This window comes from Carex rostrata, chromosome 5 (genome assembly GCF_964058835.1).
Source record: "Carex rostrata chromosome 5, lpCarRost1.2, whole genome shotgun sequence".
Classification (NCBI taxonomy): domain Eukaryota; kingdom Viridiplantae; phylum Streptophyta; class Magnoliopsida; order Poales; family Cyperaceae; genus Carex; species Carex rostrata.
In genome coordinates, this window is record NC_135922.1 from 12,674,080 (window position 1) to 12,694,966 (window position 20,887).

Sequence of the window (20,887 nt, forward strand, 5' to 3'; positions counted from 1 at the left end):
AAAATAAATGGTGAGATAATCATTCCAACTCTATACAAACCGCCATTTGCATTGGAGTCATTCTCTAAACAAGAATTTATTGATTTTTTCTGAATATTGCTGAATTAAGACTGGAATAAGAACTATAACAAAATGTTCTTGTTTTCTTTGTGCTTTTCTCTGTATGTGCAAATGAATGCTGGTGCTGTGGTTTAGACTCTGTTAATTAATTCGGGTACTATAATCCTAATACTAAATGTTTGAGTTCCTATTCACCGTAGTTGCTACAATTTTTCTTTTAATTTATATTTCAAAATTCAAATTCATACTATAGATCTTTTTATTTCTTCACAAGTAATGTATCCATTTAAATTTTTATGATATTTGGAGTTTGTTCACACAAGCCCATGAGTTTCTAGAAATTAACAAATTAGAGCTAGAGCTAGATAAACTTTAGTGTGCTACTTTTTGGGCATATTGATCTTGCACAAGTAAATCATAACAAATAATAAAATTTTACCTAACTCATTATTATTAAATAATAACAAAATCATTAAAATTTGTCATTGGAAACTAATGTTAAAAAAAAAAAACTATTTATAAACTTGAAAATAAAATGAAAGTAATTACCTTTTTTTTTATAAATAGAATTCAATAATTTAGGTCAAGGTCCAGTAACATAGTAAATTTTAAGGCTATGTATTAATTGATTGTTGTTTATCATATTGAAATGGTTACGAGTGAGAATCTTCATTTTATTATTTTTGGCTTCAGGCAAATCTTAATAAACAAGCATGCAGCATAATTCTTAAATACATTAGAACTGGAGGTAGAGAGAACTCTATACAATGATTTTAAAACACAATTACACATGGAGAGAGAAACTAATGACATCTAATTTCAATTATTTATCAAAGTAACCCTCAGTCCTTCCTTTGAAGCCAATTTGACCAAAAGTAAGGGAAATGAATAGCCCCAAATGCCATGTCACCAACCACAACCTACAAATTAAAAAGACCCATCAAAATTTAAATTACCAGAATATATTTTTTTCTGATACAATATAATTATATAACTTTAAGAAATAAAATAAAAGGCAATATTCAAAGAGTTTAATTATGTAACACATACCAGAAGGGGGAAGTGAGAGCGGGTCCCGTGGGGAAGTGCGCTAGCTCCTCTCCGATGCTAGAGAAGAATAGTCCGCTTAGGCTGTTGCCGTTGATCGCCGGAATGCTAGACGGTGCAAGCCAACCGATCAGACCGAACCCGATCACATTCAAGTCTCTCCTGAGCCAATTGCTTGGAAAGCTGTCACAACATATATATGAACTAATGTTAGTTATGTACAATAATATATGATATATCCATAAAAGTTTTACAAAAGAAAAATAAATAGTTGATGGATTTTAAAAAAAAAAAAAATTACTTGCAAGTGACGACATTGCGGCGAGATGACCGCCTGGAAGTCAAGAAAGCCTTTGAAGAAGGGCGAGAAAGAGAAAGGGAAGAACCCAGACCTGTAATGGTGCTGGTTGCCATGGCTGCCATTTAGTTTGAGGTGAGAAGGGGAGTTTGTGTGTGTTTTGAATTATAATATGGAGGTAATAATGAGAAAAAAATTCAGATTGATTGAGAGAACTTGTGATGTGGATCACTTCTCCTGGATGAATTAGATTCGGTTTAAGATAAATAGACTAATCTGGCTCTGCCACGTGGATTATTGTGGATAAGGATAATCCCAATCGATCGATCCAGACATCCAGTCATCTCTGGTGGTCCCTCTACGCAACTGTACACCTCGATCATTCAAAAAAAATAGCCTAGCGCTCTGCCTCTCTGTCTTTACGGGAACAGGGACCGTCCGATTAATAATAAGATTCGCGCAAACACGATTCACACGATCTTGAAATTATAGACACGACTCTTGATGCTTATCGAACGCTCCCTTCTTCTCTTTCTTTACTTCTTTAGCATCGATCAAAGACCTTGATCCCAATGTACTGTTTCAAGCCGTACATCACGCTATTCCCAAATCTCTCTTCCGATCACATCCACCTTTGCCATTTCTTTTGAAGAATCAAAGTGAGTCTCTTCCGATTCAGCTGTTGTATTACGGATCTGATTCCGTGCATATAATATATATTTATTTCTGTTGAACGAACTAGGCTGGAGTTTATTTAACATAGGGTTTCTGGCTTTCCTTGGAGATTTCAGGTTAATTTCAGGTTTTATTTAAAGATAAAAGGAGAACAGAAGAGAAGCGAGAATAAATACTCTGATGGCTTCTTATTTGCTGAGGCAATTGCCGAGAGTTGTAAGGTACCTTAATTGTGCTAACTGTTGCTGGGTGGCATCTATTAGAACAGATGTTACTGGTACCATACTAGATGAGATTAATAATGCCATCAATTAAATAGAATTAGTAAGGAATTTGACTAAATTACCCTGAACTTTTATCTTGATGTCAGTTTCTTACCAGTACAGAATGAAAACTTGTCACATGTAGCTGCAAAATCCCTAAACATTCAATTTCATACCCAATTTGGGCATGTATTCTTCGTTCTAAAGGTTACTATACTAAAATTTGCATTAATTGCCGTTCTCATTGCACTCAGTTCCCTCTTCTTTCCTCTTTCTGAAAGTGGAGATACATGACATGTTTGGTAGAGGATGCAAGTAAAAAGATAAAATTAATGTTTTTGACCGAATTATTTTTAAAACTCCTTCGTTCTTTTTAGAAATTCTCTTTTAGGAAATTTTCCAGGGCACACATGAAATTGTCCTCCAAGGTCAGAATCAAGCACACCTGGAGACCTAATTCTATCACAGTACCAGTACCAGTCATGCTGTTATGCATTACTAGTTGCTGGTATTAAGCACAGTACAAAATTGATTAGTTTTCTTAAGCAAAGCGAACACTTTTTTGACTGTACCATAGCACTTGACTAAATCTTAGAAATTGTGTATCAGAATGTTAAATATACTTGATAGGATCACTTGTGCAAAATTCATTTTTTATATATTTTCTTCAGGCAACTCGAGCAAGATGTAGAGACTGTCATTGATGTCTTACGACCAGGCCCGCTTGGCATTATCGAGCACAAATTTACTGTACAAGAGGTGAAAGAGGCTGAGTCTATTGTTGAAAAGGCGGTGGCTAATTGGAAAAGAAATTAACTTTTTCAGAGAAAATAGGTCAATAAATTTTGATATAAAGAGTAGCAACAGAATATTATTTTGTGAGAAATGTGCCCTGATGAGGTAAAAGAACTGGTTTAAATTTGTGAATTAGATTAGTTTTTGCTTTTTGCTGAAAGAGCTTACTGCCATGTATCAAGTCCTAAAAAAAAATAAAGTTAAAATTATCTGAAATTTTTTGAAACCTCAGTAAGTTAATACTGTAGCATATTTGGCATCATGAAATTGTGTCAGGTAATTCAAATAATTTATGGTGTCTACCATTGAAAAAGAAATGAAATTTTCTTATGTAAGCTGGTAATATTTTTATCAAAAAATAGTGTGTATTTACTTTCTCATTTTATAATTAAGTCATTATTTTAGCTTTAATATGGTTTTCAAATAAATATAAAACATATCTATAATTTCACTATTTTCAAATGATACAGACTCTAGAGCTATTTAAAGTAGTGCATATCGTAATTCGTAAATAATTTCGACCCTAAATGAACCATGCCATAATGCATATTTTGGTCAATTAACCTACAAATTAACCGATTTTTTAAACAAATTAACCAACTAAATTAAATCCCAAACAATAGTTTGATCCATATATAGTAATGCAAATTTCGGATTGATTGTTTGGATTTTTAAAATTGGCATTTTAATCTATAGTATGGGTCAATATATAATATACATATTACTATAGCCTCACCTATTTATCATTATTATTGTTGTTATTTTTGTTATTGTTGTATTAGAGCATCTACATCCCTGAAACTATTAGAGTTTTTAATCTGATATAGCAGTTTTTAATCCAGTTTCAGAGATGTGGGAGAGTTTCTTATTTAAAAACTATACAGGAAAGTTTCTCCTTTTTAATTAGTTGCTGACATGGCTTAATAGAAACTCTAAAATGAGTTTCAGATATGTGAGAGTTAAAAACTTTAATTTCTACAAAGTAGTTAACAGTTATTTAGAAACTCATTTGAATTACTGAGATGTAGATACTCTTAGTATCTACAAAATTTGAATTGTTCAGATTTACTTTAAAACTATATGACACACCTAATAAATATCTCTAACGACCTTTACAAAATCTTTAAACATAGATATAGTGATTATTTTTCGGTGTGTGTATAATTGATAATATTTGAAAAATATGTATCAGTTTTTATGATTGTATGATTTGCAACAAATTGATTAACTTTACACCATTAATCATATGAAACATGGCATTTAAGTCATATTTTTTCTCCAAGTTTGATCTAATATGTATGACCTCAAGTAAAATAAACTTTTCAACTTACAATTAATTAGCGATATTTATGCTCATGTGTGCACAATTTTTAATGAATGTGCATGTAACATGTTTGACCCATGAGGCCAAGAAACAAAGTTATTTATCATTATATGTTAATGTCTGTACGTCCTATTCAACAATATATATCTGCATGAAATTTAATATAATCTATTTGAAGTAGCTCACATAACAAGTGCTTGTTTTAACAATTTTGACAATAATTTAAAATAATAATAATAAATGAAAATGAAAATTATAGATAGTTTATTGGATGTATAGGTAACCGAACAATTAGATTTCATACAATTTAAATAATGTTTGATAATAAAATAAGAACCATTAAAATTAATTCACTTGATAGTTGATATTGATCATATGCTTATAATGTTCATTACATTTTTACATTTAAACTATTTTTAAAAATCCTAATTGTTAAAATAAAAAAGAAAATTTAAGTGATATCCACATATAAATGAAAAAAGGGACTGCTTGATTTTCTCAAAAAAAAAAAAAAAAGGAGAAAAAGAATAAAAAAACTTGAAAAAGGCAAAATGTCATAATTTTGGTTGCTCTCTGGTCTAAGGAAACGAAGAGGATGCAAATTCGATTTGATGTATCCGTTTAAATTTACGAGATAATTTGTAATTTTAATTTTACACAAATCTCAATACGAATCTAACAGTTCAAATAAGATACCATTAATTTTACACGATCTCCCGGCTTCATTAGTCTTACTTGGGAACCGGAGAGGAGCAGAATTGGTATCATCTAAGGTAACAAAATATTTCTGTTTGGATCTGGATGGTCAAATCAGAATCCGCACGACTATTAAAGGATCCCTTGCTTTCCACTTTCGGTCGGATTGGCCCGTATTCCGATCGGACGGCCATGATCTAAACAGAAATATTATGCTACCTCAGAGGATATGGATTCAGAGGAGCACGACCACAACTCGGAACTGGACCCGAGCGAGTCGCTCGAGTTTCACACCTTTTGGTCCGAAACCGATCGAACCGAACCAAACCATAAGACTAGTGTCCATTGACCCCGCCAGCTCTCTTCCCTTTCTTCCTCTCTATCTCCGCTCTCTCTTTGTTCTTCATCGATCTTCCTCAGGAGAATACCCCATCTCTCTCCCTTCCTCTCGCTCTCTCTGATTGGAAGAGAAGAATGAGCGGCCATGATTCGAAGTACTTCTCAACTACGAAGAAGGGAGAGATCCCTGAGCTCAAGGAGGAGCTCAACTCTCAGTACAAGGTTCGACTCTCTCTAGATCTCTCGCTTGCTGTAGTTAGATCATGTAATTTTCTCTGTTGATATACTGGTAATAATCATTGGATCCGAAACGATCTTAGTTCGATTAATTGGCGCCAGATCCAGACGAACTGTTCAGATCTCTTGCGCTGCTATCTTAAAAATTTTGTGATTTTGAATCTAGTGATTGTGACTGCTTTCTCGAAATTATCTAGGACATTATTAAACAGCATATTAGAAGAAATAAATGATTTCTTCAGTATCATCTCCAAGGAGCAGAAGTCTGAATTGTAATTTCCTGTTAACTAGTCCAAATTATTTCATGTAAAAGCTCTGAAACTCTTTCAGTTCCCTCTTTTGAAATATCTCTCCCTCTCTCTCTGTGTGTGCTTATTTGAGAGTTAATTGAGCGTTCTGACAAGTACACATTTAGTAAACTGACCAAGTAGTAAGATTCCTTGAGAAAGTTGTATCATTTAAACTTTTATTCTTTGTAAAAAAAATGAGAAGAGTGAGAAGGTATCATTAGTTTCCGTTTGACTAGAAACAGAATCTAAATTTTAGAAATTATACAAGCAGAAATAAGAATACTTCTAGGAATTGGTAGAACTACTGTCCCTGTTGAGCAAATTACTATGTGAATCTCAGTACAAATTTTGAATTATTCTCTTCAAGCTCACTGTGGTGTTTATGTAATTATAGGATAAGAGAAAAGATGCAGTGAAAAAGGTCATAGCAGCTATGACGGTAGGAAAAGATGTCTCTTCACTATTCACAGATGTCGTAAATTGCATGCAAACTGAGAATCTTGAGTTGAAGAAGCTTGTTTATCTGTATCTGATTAATTATGCCAAGAGCCAACCTGACCTAGCTATACTTGCCGTAAATACATTTGTCAAGGTTGGTATTACTTCTACTGTTCAATAATTTTGAATTAGCTTTTATAGTATTGTCAGTTTTTTTATGTGTTTAAGCTCTATGCTAAGCATGCTAAGCTTATTTGTTAATTTAGTTGCAAAGGATCTACCTACAAAATGGTGGCGTACTAGCAAGTTTGAACCTCTACTGGATAATTTCTGACTGAACTAAGTAGAATACTTGGAAAATAGTTTTTAAAAAATGAGCAAAGAACATCAAAACAAATTTAGCATACACAGCGAAAAAGACATTTGAGTGTTTATAATTTGTGACTACTTGGCATTGAAATGGGTGCTAACATTGTAATTATTTTATTTTACTTGCTACCTCATAGGATTCACAAGATCCTAATCCCTTGATTCGAGCATTGGCTGTCAGGACTATGGGTTGTATTCGGGTTGATAAAATCACTGAATACCTATGTGATCCCCTTCAGAGATGTCTCAAGGTTTGATTTTGTATGCATTTTTTATAGTTTCCTTTGTAGAACATTAGCATGTGTAGGAGGTCACTGAACATATGCATGTTACAAGATATCTGTATTCAACTAAAAACTCAACTTTGGCTACTAAAATTGTTCATGTACATGGTGATCTTGGATCCGGAATTGTATATACTATGATTGTACTGTTCTTGTTTAGATTATAATTGCATAGAATCTCCAAATCACAGAAGAAACCACAAAATAGTAATAATTGCAGAAACAACCACAAAAAACATCGAACCAGCACAAGACAAGATACAGTACAATTGAGTTCATGTCAATTACAACCCAGTATGTTCATTATGTGTGTTATATATTATTATTTATTTGTGAACATGAAATATTTATATTATTTATACAGGATGACGATCCCTATGTCAGAAAGACCGCAGCCATCTGTGTTGCCAAGCTCTATGACATAAATGCGGAACTAGTGGAAGATAGGGGTTTCTTGGAGAACCTAAAGGACTTGATCTCTGACAATAATCCAATGGTGGTGGCAAATGCTGTAGCTGCCCTTGCAGAAATCCAAGAGAATAGTGCTAGGCCGATATTTGAGATAACTAGTCACACTCTGTCTAAGCTTCTTACTGCCTTGAATGAATGCACCGAGTAAGATACTAAGGATCTAATAGTTTTCTTTATTTTTTTTTTCTTTTGCAAACTGTGTCATTTCTGTTTTTGAAACTACATTCCAGTTAAAATTTAAGGTCAAATAAATTGTGTAATAAGTGTATGCACAAATTTTAATCAAACAGCTAAAACTTTTTGAATGACTTTGAGAAACAAAGCTTAATAGTCATTTTTATACATAATATTTTTTTACCAATGAAAATTGATCAACTGGCTTTTGTCTTTAAGTATCTTAAAGATAGTTAAGATACTAGTAGTGACGATGAGGTATTGTATTTTAGGTTTTGAGTTAGAAAGCTTATTTAAGAAATTTCATATATGGTCCTACAAGACATCAACATATGTGTCATGTAAAGAAAAGAAGTAGTTTCTTATATGGTTCTGTATAATATGGTAAATATGTGTCCTGTAAAATTTTCATCTTAACCTTTATATCTTTTGTATTTTGTAAGTATTACAATGGAGGAGAATTAGTTTGAGCATGTTTGAGAACCAGCCTTTGGTCTAGTGGCAAAGGCAATGCTCTCCATGTGTGGGAGGTCACAGGTTCGAAACCCGGATGGGGGAATCCCTTGTTGATGTTAAATAGTTAGGTGGCTTGACCTCCAACCTTTACTCAAAAAAAAAGTTTGAGCATGTTTTGGTTTGTAAAAGAAAGGGAGTTTGAAGAGGATCTCACTCGGGCCTCGTGAGATAGATGCAATGCATCCTATGATCTGTAACGCCTGCATATGTTACTATTTTTGCATGGTACATATGATGTTTTTGACATTTTGCTGGAGAGTGCCAACATATTTTCTAATTTTCATCCCAAATATAAAACCTTTTTCCCACCCACCTCCCGGCTTTTAATGGGTTTAACATCATTGCTACCTAGATAGCATTTTTGTCTTCCTATTCAATATCTGCAATAATCTACTCTGAACTGGACTTGATGTCTAAATTCTGTCTGTCAGATGGGGTCAGGTGTTCATCTTGGATGCTTTGGCGAGGTATAAAGCACCCGATGCCCGTGAAGCGGAGAATATTGTGGAGAGAGTCACACCCCGTCTCCAACATGCAAACTGTGCAGTCGTGCTTTCTGCTGTCAAAGTATGACTTTCCTTCTGTATATCCTTGCTTGTTTCACCAATATTTTTTTTTTGGTTCCTAAAATCTCTGAATCAAACTGTATGCCTATATTCAAACTTTCTGGATTGTAAGATGGGTTGTTATTATTTTAGAGAGTGTTTATATATGAGTATTTCTTTTGTACTATTTGTGATATAAGTAGCAAGCTACCAGTTTCTATATTACTAGAACATAGAAACGAAGTTTAACACAATGTCCAGCAAAAAAGAAAATCAATAGGAATCCTCTGCAACCACAAAAAATGACTGATGTACCTTAACCTAACAGGCTGCCAAAACCCTAAACCTTCATTAAAAACTAAAATAACAAGTGCTTGTTGTAAACCAACTTAAAAGTTTTCTGTACCTTGTTGTAAGCTGTGAAGTTCAAAATTTTGTCTGTAGATGATTCTTTTGCAAATGGAAATGATTACAAGTACAGATGTGATTAGAAACCTTTGCAAGAAAATGGCGCCACCTCTTGTAACACTTCTTTCAGCTGAGCCTGAAATCCAGTATGTCGCATTGCGCAACATCAACCTCATAGTGCAAAAGAGGCCAACTATCCTTTCCCATGAAATTAAGGTGAGTTGGCTTTCCTAATTCTACACCCGTTTTTTTTATTCAACTTTTAAGTTTACATATTGATACTAAAGAATAGATTTATTGTTTAGGTGTTCTTCTGCAAGTACAATGATCCTATTTATGTTAAGATGGAGAAATTAGAGATCATGATAAAGCTTGCTTCGGACCGCAACATCGATCAGGTATAGCATCAGCATTTTCTCTAGGACAGGCTAATTATACCATTATAAATGTATAATAACTATTGAATTGTGTAGGTTTTGTTGGAGTTTAAAGAGTATGCAACAGAAGTAGATGTCGATTTTGTCAGAAAAGCTGTACGTGCAATTGGCCGTTGTGCCATCAAGCTGGATAGAGCTGCTGAGCGATGTATCAGTGTCTTGCTTGAGCTAATTAAAATAAAAGTTAATTACGTCGTTCAAGAGGCCATAATTGTGATCAAGGATATCTTCAGGCGTTATCCCAATACGTAAGCTCCATTACATTGATTTCCATTCCGTGTTACTTGCCATTATAGTCTGGTAGGTATTGCTACCAATAAAAATTCTGGAGAAAATAAAAGTTTCTCTGACACTTTATTATGTTTCTTTAGTATTGTTATGAGCTTATGTAAGCACAGCCAGGAGCTTAGCATTTTTATCTTATGTGATGATTTTTTGTTATTTCTTGTAGCTACGAGTCCATCATTGCAACACTATGTGAGAGCTTGGACACATTGGATGAACCAGAGGCCAAGGTAAACCCTTAACATGATATTTCAGGTCAAACTAATAACCAGTGTAATCCTAATGGTATTGTTTATTTTGTTTTATTGGAAAAATCCAAGTGCTATCCTGAAAGTATCTTTCAAAATATCTATGGGAATTAAGCTCCTGTTAAGTAAAGCTGGTTGATGTTTTGGTTGACCCAGAGTTGGACAAGTAAGGCTGTAAAAAATCCCTAGTCCTTTGGTTGCTGTCTGAGTAGCGCCAAATTCAACAACAACCAAGCCTTTAGTCCCAAACAAGTTGGGGTAGGAGTGGGGCAAATTTTTTTAAAAAAAGGCAATCTTATATCAATTTTGCATGTTTATTGGCCTGGCAATTTAATTAGCTAACTGATGTGTTATATGTAACATAGGCTTCAATGATTTGGATAATCGGGGAATATGCGGAGAGAATTGATAATGCTGACGAGCTCCTTGAAAGCTTTCTGGAAACCTTCCCAGAAGAGCCTGCAATGGTTCAGCTACAACTGCTCACTGCAACTGTGAAGTTATTCCTTAAGAAGCCAACTGACGTGCCACAGCAGATGATTCAGGTACTTGTTTATTTCACATTTCTTTTTGGTCTTTCTTACCTTTTTTTTCCAATTCAATTATTACTCAAGTTATCCTTATTGGTACTTGGTTGATAGAAACGGGCAATTCCATGTCATGATAGTTTGTGAATGAAGGTTTCCTTCTTGTTTTATTTTCAAAAGAGAAACGATTACTGATCTGCTATACTATGTACTCCTTGTAGCAGTATTAGATGATGAGTCAGCTTTAAGGAATGAGTCATGGCATATATAAAAACTAGTAACAGGTTTTCTTGATTGTTTTGATGCACATTTGTTAAACGCATGAGATTTATGAACAATGTAAAATGATAAAAAATAGTTTTTATTTGAATTGCTGGACATGCATATGTCCTATCCTTTCGTTAAATTTAAGGGCTTGTGGTTGAACAGTATCTGCTCTGTGTTCTGAGGTCCAAGATAGATCTGAATGGGAATGTAACCAAAGTATGAGCATTCATGACTCCATATTTAATAAACCATAATTTATTTGTTTTTGTAGGCTGTTCTGAACAATGCCACTGTGGAGACAGACAACCCTGATTTGCGGGATCGTGCTTACATTTACTGGCGCCTTCTTTCTACTGATCCTGAGGTAGGATTAGAGGTTTGCTAAACCCGTTTTGCCCGTACCCGTTACCCGTGGTACCCGTACCCGTTACCCGTGGTACCCGTTACCCGGGTACAAACGGGTAGACGGGTAATAAACGGACCGGACAACATAATTTTGAAAAAAACCCGTTGTACCCGTACCCGTCTACCCGCCAACCCGTACCCGTCTACCCGCATACCTGTACCCGTACCTGACCCGTTACAAAATTTGAATTTCAAAATTTTTTTGGCGGCCTACTTTTAGAATTCAGATCCAGTGCAATACCTGACTGAGTAGAATGAGATCTGAGTCGTCAATTTTAATTTGGCATGAATCTCAAATTTGACCCCTATAGAATTCAGATCCAGTGCAATACCTGACTGAGTAGAATGAGTCAATGAGATCTGAGTCGTCAATTTTAATTTGGCATGAATCTCAAAACGGACCCCTATATCTAAACGGACTCTAGGATATGTCCTTTAACTTGGCACGAATCTCAAAGCATAAAAATTCAGAAAAAACAGAAAAGAAAAAAAAAACAGAAAAAAAAACCCGCCCGTACCCGGGATACCCGTACCCGTCAACCCGCAACGGGTACGGGTAATAAACGGGTAGGGTAGAGGTTTTGGGAAAACTACCCGTCTACCCGTTGCGGGTTGTACCCGTACCCGTCCTACCCGTCTACCCGCCCTACCCGTTACCCCTAACGGATTACCCGGAACGGGTCACGGGTAACCCGTTAGCAAACCACTAGGTAGGATGCTCTACAACTACATGAGTGTTTTGGTACAAAATATTTCACTACTGTCTTCCAGCCGTGGTCCACTTATAATTATTTTACAGATTTCTTGTATTGAACTACACAATATGTGGAATAATTGAGCTTAATTGGCTTTCTTTTTTAGAATAAATTTCACATAGTTAAATGATACCTTCATAGATCCAATGTTCATCTGGTTGTGAAATTGTTCTTTGATTATAATTCCTATTTGATTAAATCTATAATTTTATCATCTTGTTAGGCTGCCAAGGACATTGTTCTGGCAGAGAAACCTGTCATAAGCGACGACTCGAACCTACTTGAGCCGTCCCTGCTGGACGAACTGCTAGCAAATATTGCCACCCTCTCGTCAGTCTACCACAAGCCTCCAGAGGTGTTTGTCACGCGTGCCAAGGTTGTAACTGCCAAAACTGATGAAGAGGAGTACCTTGATGGGAACAGTGAGACAGCATACTCAGAGACGCCTTCTCATGTGGTCTCCGGTGGCTCCCCTACAGCTTCTGCTTCTGCTGTTGCTTCGACCAGTCAGACTGCATCACGGGCCCCTCCTACAGGGCCTGCTGCTGCTGCACCACTGCCAGACTTACTTGGTGACTTGATGGGCATGGACAACAGTGCAATTGTACCAGCTGATGAGACAGCTACCCCAGCAGCGTAAGTCAGGGACTTGTGATTTTTTATTTTTTTTACTAGATTTGATTACTTGGTTTATGTCTTATTCATCAATATCACACTCAATCTATTCTTCTGATTTGGCATAGCACCAATGTTTGTCATATTGCAACCTTCTTAGGGTAACTTAAGAAACAAAAGTGATTTAAGGTTGCCCCTGACCTTTGTTATTTAGTAATTTAAAGCACTTTTGACAATCCTGTCCAAACATAGATCCTGACATTTAAATTTGCTTGGTGGGCTTTTTGTTTATTCTTGCCTTTTGAAAACTTTCAAATCTCAAAAATTAGTGGGTGTTTGTTATAACATGAAAAATTCCATGAAATATGGTAAATTTAAAATAAGGTAGATGGACATTTGTTGGTTCTTGAAACTAGCAATGTTACTATGTGCATAATCAAGCTGAAGTGTGAATACTGTATTGTTTCCTTTTTCTCTTTTTAGGCCTCCGTTGCCAGTATTAGTGCCATCTTCAACCGGCCAGGGTCTTCAGATAAGTGCACAGCTTGTGAGACAAGAAGGCCAGATATTCTACAGCTTATTGTTTGAGAATAGTTCACAAGTTGCACTGGATGGTTTCATGATACAATTCAACAAAAACTCATTCGGTCTAGCGGCTGGTGCACCTCTTCAGGTGATGTTTGCTTCTTTATAGATTAACCTTCAGTATCGGCTAATTGACACTACTATACCAACCGGTTATTGCAGCATGGTACAGTATCAGGCATCTTATCAAAAGTTGCTCAAAAGAACCTCAGATAGTAGGAAACAAAGTAGTAGTTATGAATCTTATTATAACTCAAGCAAACAAACTTATCAAGGATCAAGAGAAGCTCCCGGGCCAAAGCAACATTTGGTCATCCTTTGTGATCATGTTAATATTGTCGTTCAAAACCTCTTTGTATCTTCTTCTGTTTTATTCCCTTTGTTACTGTCTTTGTATGCATTTTATTAGAGAACAAATTTGTACAAAGAATTGAGCTGTAGCCATCAAGTTCTGAAAGCCAAGGGAAAGAGAATTTTTTATGTTATAGAAATTATTATTAAATAACAAAGGAAAACAGAAAGAGTGCTTGAATTTTTCGATGGCATAGATGAATCTGAAAAAAAAATTCAGATCCAATTTTTTGGAGCCAACTTTTTTCTTTGAATCCAAGTGGGGTTTGATTTTGCTTAAAAGAGTGACTGGAATTTTTGTTTGAAAAAAAAGAAATTATTTTTGAATCCATCTATGCTATCCAAAAACCTCAGCATCTTTCTGTTTCCGTTTATTATTTAATAATAATTTCTATAAAAAAAAATCTCCAAGGAAAATGACAGATAAAAAACTGTAAGCAGAATGCAGAATTTGCTTATTGGTCTAAAAAGTTCAAAATTGTGGATTGTGTAGGTTCCTGCAATACAACCAGGCACATCAGCAAGGACACTTGTGCCCATGAATTTATTCCAGAACATCATGCCGGGCCCACCAAGCAGCCTCTTGCAGGTTGCTGTGAAGAACAACCAACAGCCAGTCTGGTACTTCAATGACAAGATCCCACTTCACGTGTTCTTCTCCGAAGATGGAAAAATGGAACGATCCATTTTTCTAGAGGTACGTCCTCCTAAAATGCCAGATTTTTATGCAGACAAGAACATGGAAAAGAATTTGCATCCCTGAAGTATCTCAAATTTTAGACTTGATATGTGGAAAATCTGGACTGTTCCAATCTTTTCTGCACGAATCTCAAAGCACAATAATACTGGCCCCCTGCATTCTTAATAGGCACCAAAAAAAAATTGGCCTGGTTTTAGATAAATTGAAAATTGAGATATACGGACTCCATGGAAAATGGCAAAGATGGAAAGATCTTTTGCTTAATGTGTATTTTTTTTTTTCAGACATGGAAATCCCTTCCTGATGACAACGAGGTTATAAAGGACCTCACGAACTCTGTAATCCACAGTATAGATGCAACTGTCGAGCACTTGGCAACTTCAAATGTCTTTTTCGTGGCGAAGAGAAGAAATGCAAACAAAGAAGTGTTGTACCTTTCTACCAAAATCCCACGTGGGATTCCTTTCCTGATCGAGATCACAGCTGGACTCGGTGTGCCAGGTGTCAAATGCGCCATCAAGACACCAAACCCAGAGTATGCACCAATCTTTTTCGAGGCAATGGAGACCTTGCTTATGTGATGAACTATATAGTTTACGTCTGTTTTAAATTGGGACAATTGTCTTCGCTTTATCATTTTTTTTTTTTCAAAGCTTGTCTATTTTTCACGGACAGTACTGTGAGAGATGGGAGTCGGCACAAATTGGGTAGGTTATTATTTGTACTTGTGGTTTTCTTTTTAGCGGTTATTGTTGCAGCTGAGTGATCGAGTAGGTTTAATATCTGTGTTGCTGTTATTTCTGTTTAAAGTGAGTTCTGTATACTTCGTTTGTACATTTTGCTATTTCAGCACACATTTTGGAGTATATAATTGCTAATTGATTTGGTCAATCCGTATACAACCGGTTTTCATTTTTGTAAGGGCTATTGTAACGGACATCGCACTTTGTAGAAGCTTGTTGAAGATATTGTTTCTATGAACTATAAACCTAAGAGGTGTGGCATACAGTGAAGAGTAGGACGGCTTTTGCAAGTTCATTTACACAGAGATAGGTAAAGCAGTTTGACAAAATCAAGGAACTGGTATTTAACCATTGAAAGAAGGTAACGGAGGGGATCTGATGGGCCAAACTTTTGTTCGGTCTGGGCCATCCAATCCGTGTGTCAAGATTGATGCATCCGGTTTAGCAGTTATTGTATGCACGAAATTTGACGTGGTTGAGCGGCCAAGATCTGATTTCGGATCAAAAATCAGATCGAATTTGGTCAGCACGTTGGATGCAGGAAGCACCTTGGGTCCGATGTCCATTGGACCCAAAGTGGTTCCAATGGGTTCGCTAACCGTCGGATCTGTTTTAAGATTCGCATCCGTAATTTCATGTCTACTTTAAAATTCGTATACACAAATTCTAAAATAGATCTAACGATTACCGAACTCATAAAAACCACTTTGGATCCAATGGACATTGGACCCAAGCATATCTCCTCCGTTACTCCGCTCCCTGGGGCCTCGGTGAATGAAGGCGTCGGTCTCATATTGCGGAACACAGGTTCGTAAAGTCTGGATTGGTCCAGGCCGGGCCGGGCCGAATTTAAGGCTAATATTTTATTGAATTTCGTCATTTTCTCACTTGTCACTTCTTGTCTGAAACTACTCTGAAGCTCATTTTCTCCGACCAATGCGACTTTGACATGCATCCTCACGAAACCAGCAGCACCACAAATCCACCACCACCACCATCTCAACCTAAACCATCCGTGCTTCGTAAGCACTACTTCTACCACGGTCCCCGCGCCGCGCGCTTCTCTCCTCACCGCCCCATCGTCAATTCCCACCTCTTATCTCGCATCAATCCCCTTAAACCCTTTAAACCCTCTTCTTCCCCATCCCCAAACCAAACCCCACCTAAACCTTTTTCCTTCTCCGACTGGGACCCACACTCCCCCTCTCCACCACCTCCTCTCCATCCTCCCGCCTCCCCTTCCCTCTCCGACCGTCGCCTCTCCCCCCTCGCGCGCTTCATCCTCTCCTCTCTCCGCCTCCACAAGCGTTGGGGCCCTGAGATCCTTGCTGACCTCTCCAAGCTCCGCCACGTGCCCCCTCCTCTTGTTGTTGAAGTACTCCGCTCCCGCCCTCCCCTTTCCCCTTCTCTCTCCACGCCTTTCTTCCTCTGGGCTGGGAAACAAAAGCGCTTTCGCCATGATTACGCTTCGTTTAATGCTTTCGCACACCTCCTTTCTCTTACCCGTCGACCCGGGTTAGCAGATCAAGTGCCCGATTTGATGCGCATGCATGGTAAACCCCCTACTGAGAAGCAACTCGATGTGCTCGTGAAGTTGCATTCTCAAACGGGTCACCCGTTACGTGCCTTGGAGATATTCCGGAAGATGAGAGCAGAATTTGGGATAAAACCGAGGGTCTTTTTGTATAATCGACTTTTCGAAGCCTTGATACGAAAGGGGCATGTTGATCAGGCACTCTCAGTTTATAATAATGAGTTTAGGGAAGATGGGTTGAAAGAGGAGGCAATAACCTTTACAATTATTGTCAAAGGGCTGTCCCGGGTGGGGCGGGTTGAAGAGGTTGTGGATATGTTGGAACAGATGCGATCGCGCGTTTGTAAACCTGATTTGTTCGCTTACACGGCCATGGTTAAGTTGATGGCTGATAGAGGAAACATGGATGGCTGTTTAAGAATTTGGGATGAGATGAAGAGGGATGGTCTAGAGATTGATGCAATGGGTTACGCAACCATGGTGTCAGGTCTTTGTAAGGATGGTAAGGTCGAGAAAGGGTGTGAGTTTTTTGCTGAGATGAAAAGAAAAAAGATGTTGATCGATCGGTCAGTGTATGGGTCTTTAATTGAAGGTTTTGTGGGCCAAGCAAGGGTTGGGCAGGCTTGTGGTATTTTGCAAGAGATGATGGATATGGGTTACCGGGCAGATTTAAAAATTTATGACACTCTTATTTCGGGTCTGTGTAATATAGGTAGAGTTGATAAGGCTTGTAAATTGTTTGAAATTGTAGTTCGAGACGGGCTCAAGCCGGGGTTAGAAACTGTGTCTCCGTTACTTGTGCTTTATGCTGATTTAGGTCAGATGGATTTGTTCTTTAGGTTGGTTGATCGAATTTCCGATTTGGGTTTACCGGTAATTGATCATTTGACTGATTTCTTGAAGTTATTTTTGGATAAAGGGGGGAGCGAATTGCATGCACTTAAGATATTCAACGAAATGCTAGGGAAGGGATATTGTAGTGTTGAAATCTATAACATGCTTATAGAAAGCCTTTACAAGGTGAAAGAACAGAAGAGGGCAATTTTGTTATTTGAGGAAATGAAGAGGTCAGAAAAGTATTTACCTGATTCCGGTAGTTACAGCCTTATAATACCTTGCTTGGTAGAAGAAGGGGATGTCAGAGAGGCATGCTCATGTTATAATGCTATGATTGAGAGGTCATATACACCTACTGTAAATGCTTATTGCTCTCTTGTCAAAGGGCTTTGTAAAATTGGCGAGATTGACCCTGCTATTGCGCTCGTCAGAGATTGCTTGGGAACTCTGACAAGTGGGCCCATGGAGTTTAAATATGCTTTGACAATAGTAAATGTTTGTAAAACAAGGAATCCGGATAAGGTGGTTTCAGTACTAGATGAGATGATTGAACTTAACTATCCATTGGAAGAGATAACCTACTGTGCAATTATACATGGGTTTTGCAAGTATGCCAGCTCAGCGGAGGCGCGAAAGGTGTTTGCTGTTTTGCAGGAACGAGGTGTATTGACCGAAGCTAATTGTATTGCTTATGAGGAGATATTGAATGAACATTTGAATAAGGTCACGGCTGGATTAGTGATTTCGGGTTTGAAGTTTTTCGGGCTAGAATCCGATCTGAAATGGGCAACTAACCCTGATTAGCATGTTATAGTTGACTCTTCATTGTAGCTTTTGGCAACTGAGAGTTGTAGTTGTTCAATTCTGTTGTTAAGTTGGATCTACGATTATTTTTTTTTGTAAACTAAAATAAAAAAATTAAGATAGTAATTTGTATTTGATCTGGCAAAATTGTGTAGTGTACTATTTTATATAAGAGTTTTTGTATGCTTTAGTGCATTGTTTTCCTTTTTCATTAATAAATAAAATAAGTTACAAGGAGAAGAGAGTACAGCTAGAATGGAAAGAGAAGGGGGGAAAAAGAGCAAGGATATGGAGCAAAAGAAAATACAAAAAAAAATAAACAATTTCTCTAGTAATATTCCATTTTCTTTTTATGACTCGTGGAGGAGAATAATATTTCCTGCTAGTATTGCATTAGTTCCAGTATACTACAAAATACAAATCTAAAGTTCTAAAGAGATGCTATAGTTCAATTGCACTCATAGTTCCTGTTTCGGCTGGCTTTGAGCCGCCGTTGCAGAAACAAGCTCTTCGCTCTCCACCGCCTCGGCATTTTCATCCTCAATTTCTTCAGATATTTCATCATATTCCATCTCATCCTCCTCCATTATGGCTATGTTCCTCTCTATCTGAAAAGGAAGAATATTAATCAATTATTAACACCTTCAGCTTTCAACAATCAGGGTTTGTTTTTTTTCTCTTGTTTGATTGTTTGGCATTGTACATAGTAGTTGCAACATAACAAGAATATTAATCAATTAAAGTGTAGAATTTGCCTTCCCCCCCAAATACAAAAAGGTATAGTAAATATCATTTGAGGAATAAAGCATAGTGTATAATTTTTGATATTGCTATAGTATGAATAAAGCTAGGGTGTGATGTGCTCATCAAGAGAGTTTGGTGAGCACAACTCCAAAAGTTCATCGAATCGACTTCAAATCTCAAATCTAAATCATTAAAAACCATGTACTTCATAAGTGATGCATGTACATGCAAAATTTTGAAAGTTTCGAATTTATTTGATACACGGTCAAGCAGTCAAAGAAATTAACATTTTATAAGTTAATTTATAAGTTGTTTTATATATTCAATTTTTATTATTTCTTTGACCGCTTGACCTTGTAGCAAATAAACTCGAAACTTTGAAAATTTTGCATGTATATGCATCACTCATGAAGTTAATAGATTTCAACAGTTTTAATTCAGCATTTAACGTCGATCCGATATATTTTTGGAGTTGTGCTCACCAAACTCTCCTAGTGAGCAGATCACACCCTAGCTTTGCTCCTATAGTATAAATGTAAACTTTTTGTATCTAGTATCCTAATGATATATGTTGTGTATTCTAGTTTAGGGGTAATTTATGTGCCAGCTAAATTACACTTGAATTATGCAAAATTGAGTCTACACCCATCAAAATTTCAAGGCATTTGATAGTTCTCTATGATTTGAAATTTGGGCAAGATGATATAAACCCATTTTGGCTTCAAAATTGCATGCAATCAACATAACACAATCTGAGTACCTCATCCAAAAATTTCTGATCTAGTTTGTCGCCAATTTTTATGGCTGCCCAAACTGTACCCACGATTAGAGAAAAAGGAAGTAAGAAAGCGAAGAGGAGACTGTTTGTGCTGGGTGGCCCACCTGCTCTCGGTACCGGTACCAACATTCTGTGCCTTCTCTCCAGTTGGAGAGTTCTACTTGAGAGGATTGTAACTGGCACTGAAGAGAAGAAGCGACTGTTGGAAGCATTACCGGTGGTGAATTTTGAGGTTAGAATGGTAGGGGAAGTGTGGAGAGAGAGAAGCCTCATCTCCATTTCAGAGATGGAGAGTGAGAGAGAGGTTTTAAGAAACAAATAAAACAGAGATAAGAGGAATTATTTTTCTTTTCTTTGGTTGGTTCTCTTATCCCATCCATTGTGAATTCGTATCCTCTGAGATACCTCATATTTTGCGTTACTTTATGGAGAATCACAACCGTTCAAATGTATTCCGCACGAATATAAAAGCTCAAGTAATACTGGCCCCCTGCGCTACCCCGAATAGAAATCGGACACGTCGGTCACGCAAAATATGAGATATCTCAGAGGTCGGCACTCATCCATTGTAGAATAAACGGTTGCAAATTGGTATAATGTGGGCCGGGTCCAGAGTGCGGATCCAAATTATGTCCGGCCCAAAATTAGTGATGGTTGAATTAAATTTACTAAACTAAATATTTATGGCCCAAAAACGCAATACAAGACTTCAACATACCGAATTTTTTTTTGTTCTTAATTTCTTAGCGTGCATCATTTTGTTTAAGCTAGCTATTGTAATATACTAATATTATATTTGTTTCTGCTAGAAATAAAAAAAATAATGATGATAAAATTTCGAATCAGAAAGATTGGTCACGTCCAGGGAATCAATTGACTTCATTTATTTTAAATCTTTTTTATAATTATATATGATTTTTTAAATAATTTAGAGTAAATTGTTATGGTTATTATAAAATTAATTTTTATTTACATTATGAAAATTTTATATAATTAATTTTCATTCAAATTTAATCCTCATATATCTCATATATTGAACATCT

General features: G+C 36.6%; 5 protein-coding genes across 6 annotated transcripts; 3 read left to right on the plus strand and 2 right to left on the minus strand.

Annotated features, from left to right (window-relative positions):
• Positions 1-774: 774 nt before the first annotated feature.
• PSAO (photosystem I subunit O) lies at positions 775-1,678 on the minus strand. The gene is made up of 3 exons (XM_078302371.1): positions 1,409-1,678; positions 1,111-1,290; positions 775-980 (listed from the first exon to the last, which is right to left on the minus strand). Exons 1-3 carry the CDS (start codon positions 1,528-1,530, stop codon positions 884-886), a joined length of 399 nt encoding a protein of 132 aa, XP_078158497.1. The 5' UTR covers positions 1,531-1,678; the 3' UTR covers positions 775-883.
• Positions 1,679-1,928: 250 nt separating this feature from the next.
• On the plus strand, positions 1,929-3,422 carry LOC144554125 (zinc metalloproteinase aureolysin). 2 transcript variants are annotated; one of them, XM_078302373.1, is made up of 4 exons: positions 1,929-2,064; positions 2,197-2,301; positions 3,015-3,200; positions 3,280-3,422. In XM_078302373.1, exons 2-3 carry the CDS (start codon positions 2,261-2,263, stop codon positions 3,157-3,159), a joined length of 186 nt encoding a protein of 61 aa, XP_078158499.1. In that variant the 5' UTR covers positions 1,929-2,064; positions 2,197-2,260; the 3' UTR covers positions 3,160-3,200; positions 3,280-3,422. The 2 variants fall into 2 exon arrangements, with proteins under 2 accessions (XP_078158499.1, XP_078158498.1); XM_078302372.1 differs by lacking the exon at positions 3,280-3,422 and having other exon boundaries at positions 1,931-2,064; positions 3,015-3,263.
• A 2,019-nt stretch (positions 3,423-5,441) lies between these two features.
• On the plus strand, positions 5,442-15,295 carry LOC144554121 (beta-adaptin-like protein C). Its single transcript, XM_078302367.1, has 15 exons — positions 5,442-5,719; positions 6,419-6,616; positions 6,969-7,082; positions 7,480-7,730; positions 8,708-8,843; positions 9,266-9,445; positions 9,535-9,627; positions 9,703-9,914; positions 10,118-10,181; positions 10,565-10,744; positions 11,265-11,357; positions 12,377-12,789; positions 13,252-13,441; positions 14,198-14,401; positions 14,689-15,295. The coding sequence occupies exons 1-15, from the start codon at positions 5,633-5,635 to the stop codon at positions 14,983-14,985; spliced, it is 2,712 nt and encodes a 903-aa protein (XP_078158493.1). The 5' UTR covers positions 5,442-5,632; the 3' UTR covers positions 14,986-15,295.
• Positions 15,296-16,001: 706 nt separating this feature from the next.
• On the plus strand, positions 16,002-18,469 carry EMB3131 (Pentatricopeptide repeat (PPR-like) superfamily protein). The gene has a single exon (XM_078302369.1). It carries the CDS (start codon positions 16,097-16,099, stop codon positions 18,320-18,322), a length of 2,226 nt encoding a protein of 741 aa, XP_078158495.1. The 5' UTR covers positions 16,002-16,096; the 3' UTR covers positions 18,323-18,469.
• A 119-nt stretch (positions 18,470-18,588) lies between these two features.
• Positions 18,589-20,174, minus strand: HCF153 (high chlorophyll fluorescence 153). The gene is made up of 2 exons (XM_078302370.1): positions 19,827-20,174; positions 18,589-18,930 (listed from the first exon to the last, which is right to left on the minus strand). The coding sequence occupies exons 1-2, from the start codon at positions 20,121-20,123 to the stop codon at positions 18,781-18,783; spliced, it is 447 nt and encodes a 148-aa protein (XP_078158496.1). The 5' UTR covers positions 20,124-20,174; the 3' UTR covers positions 18,589-18,780.
• Positions 20,175-20,887: the final 713 nt, after the last annotated feature.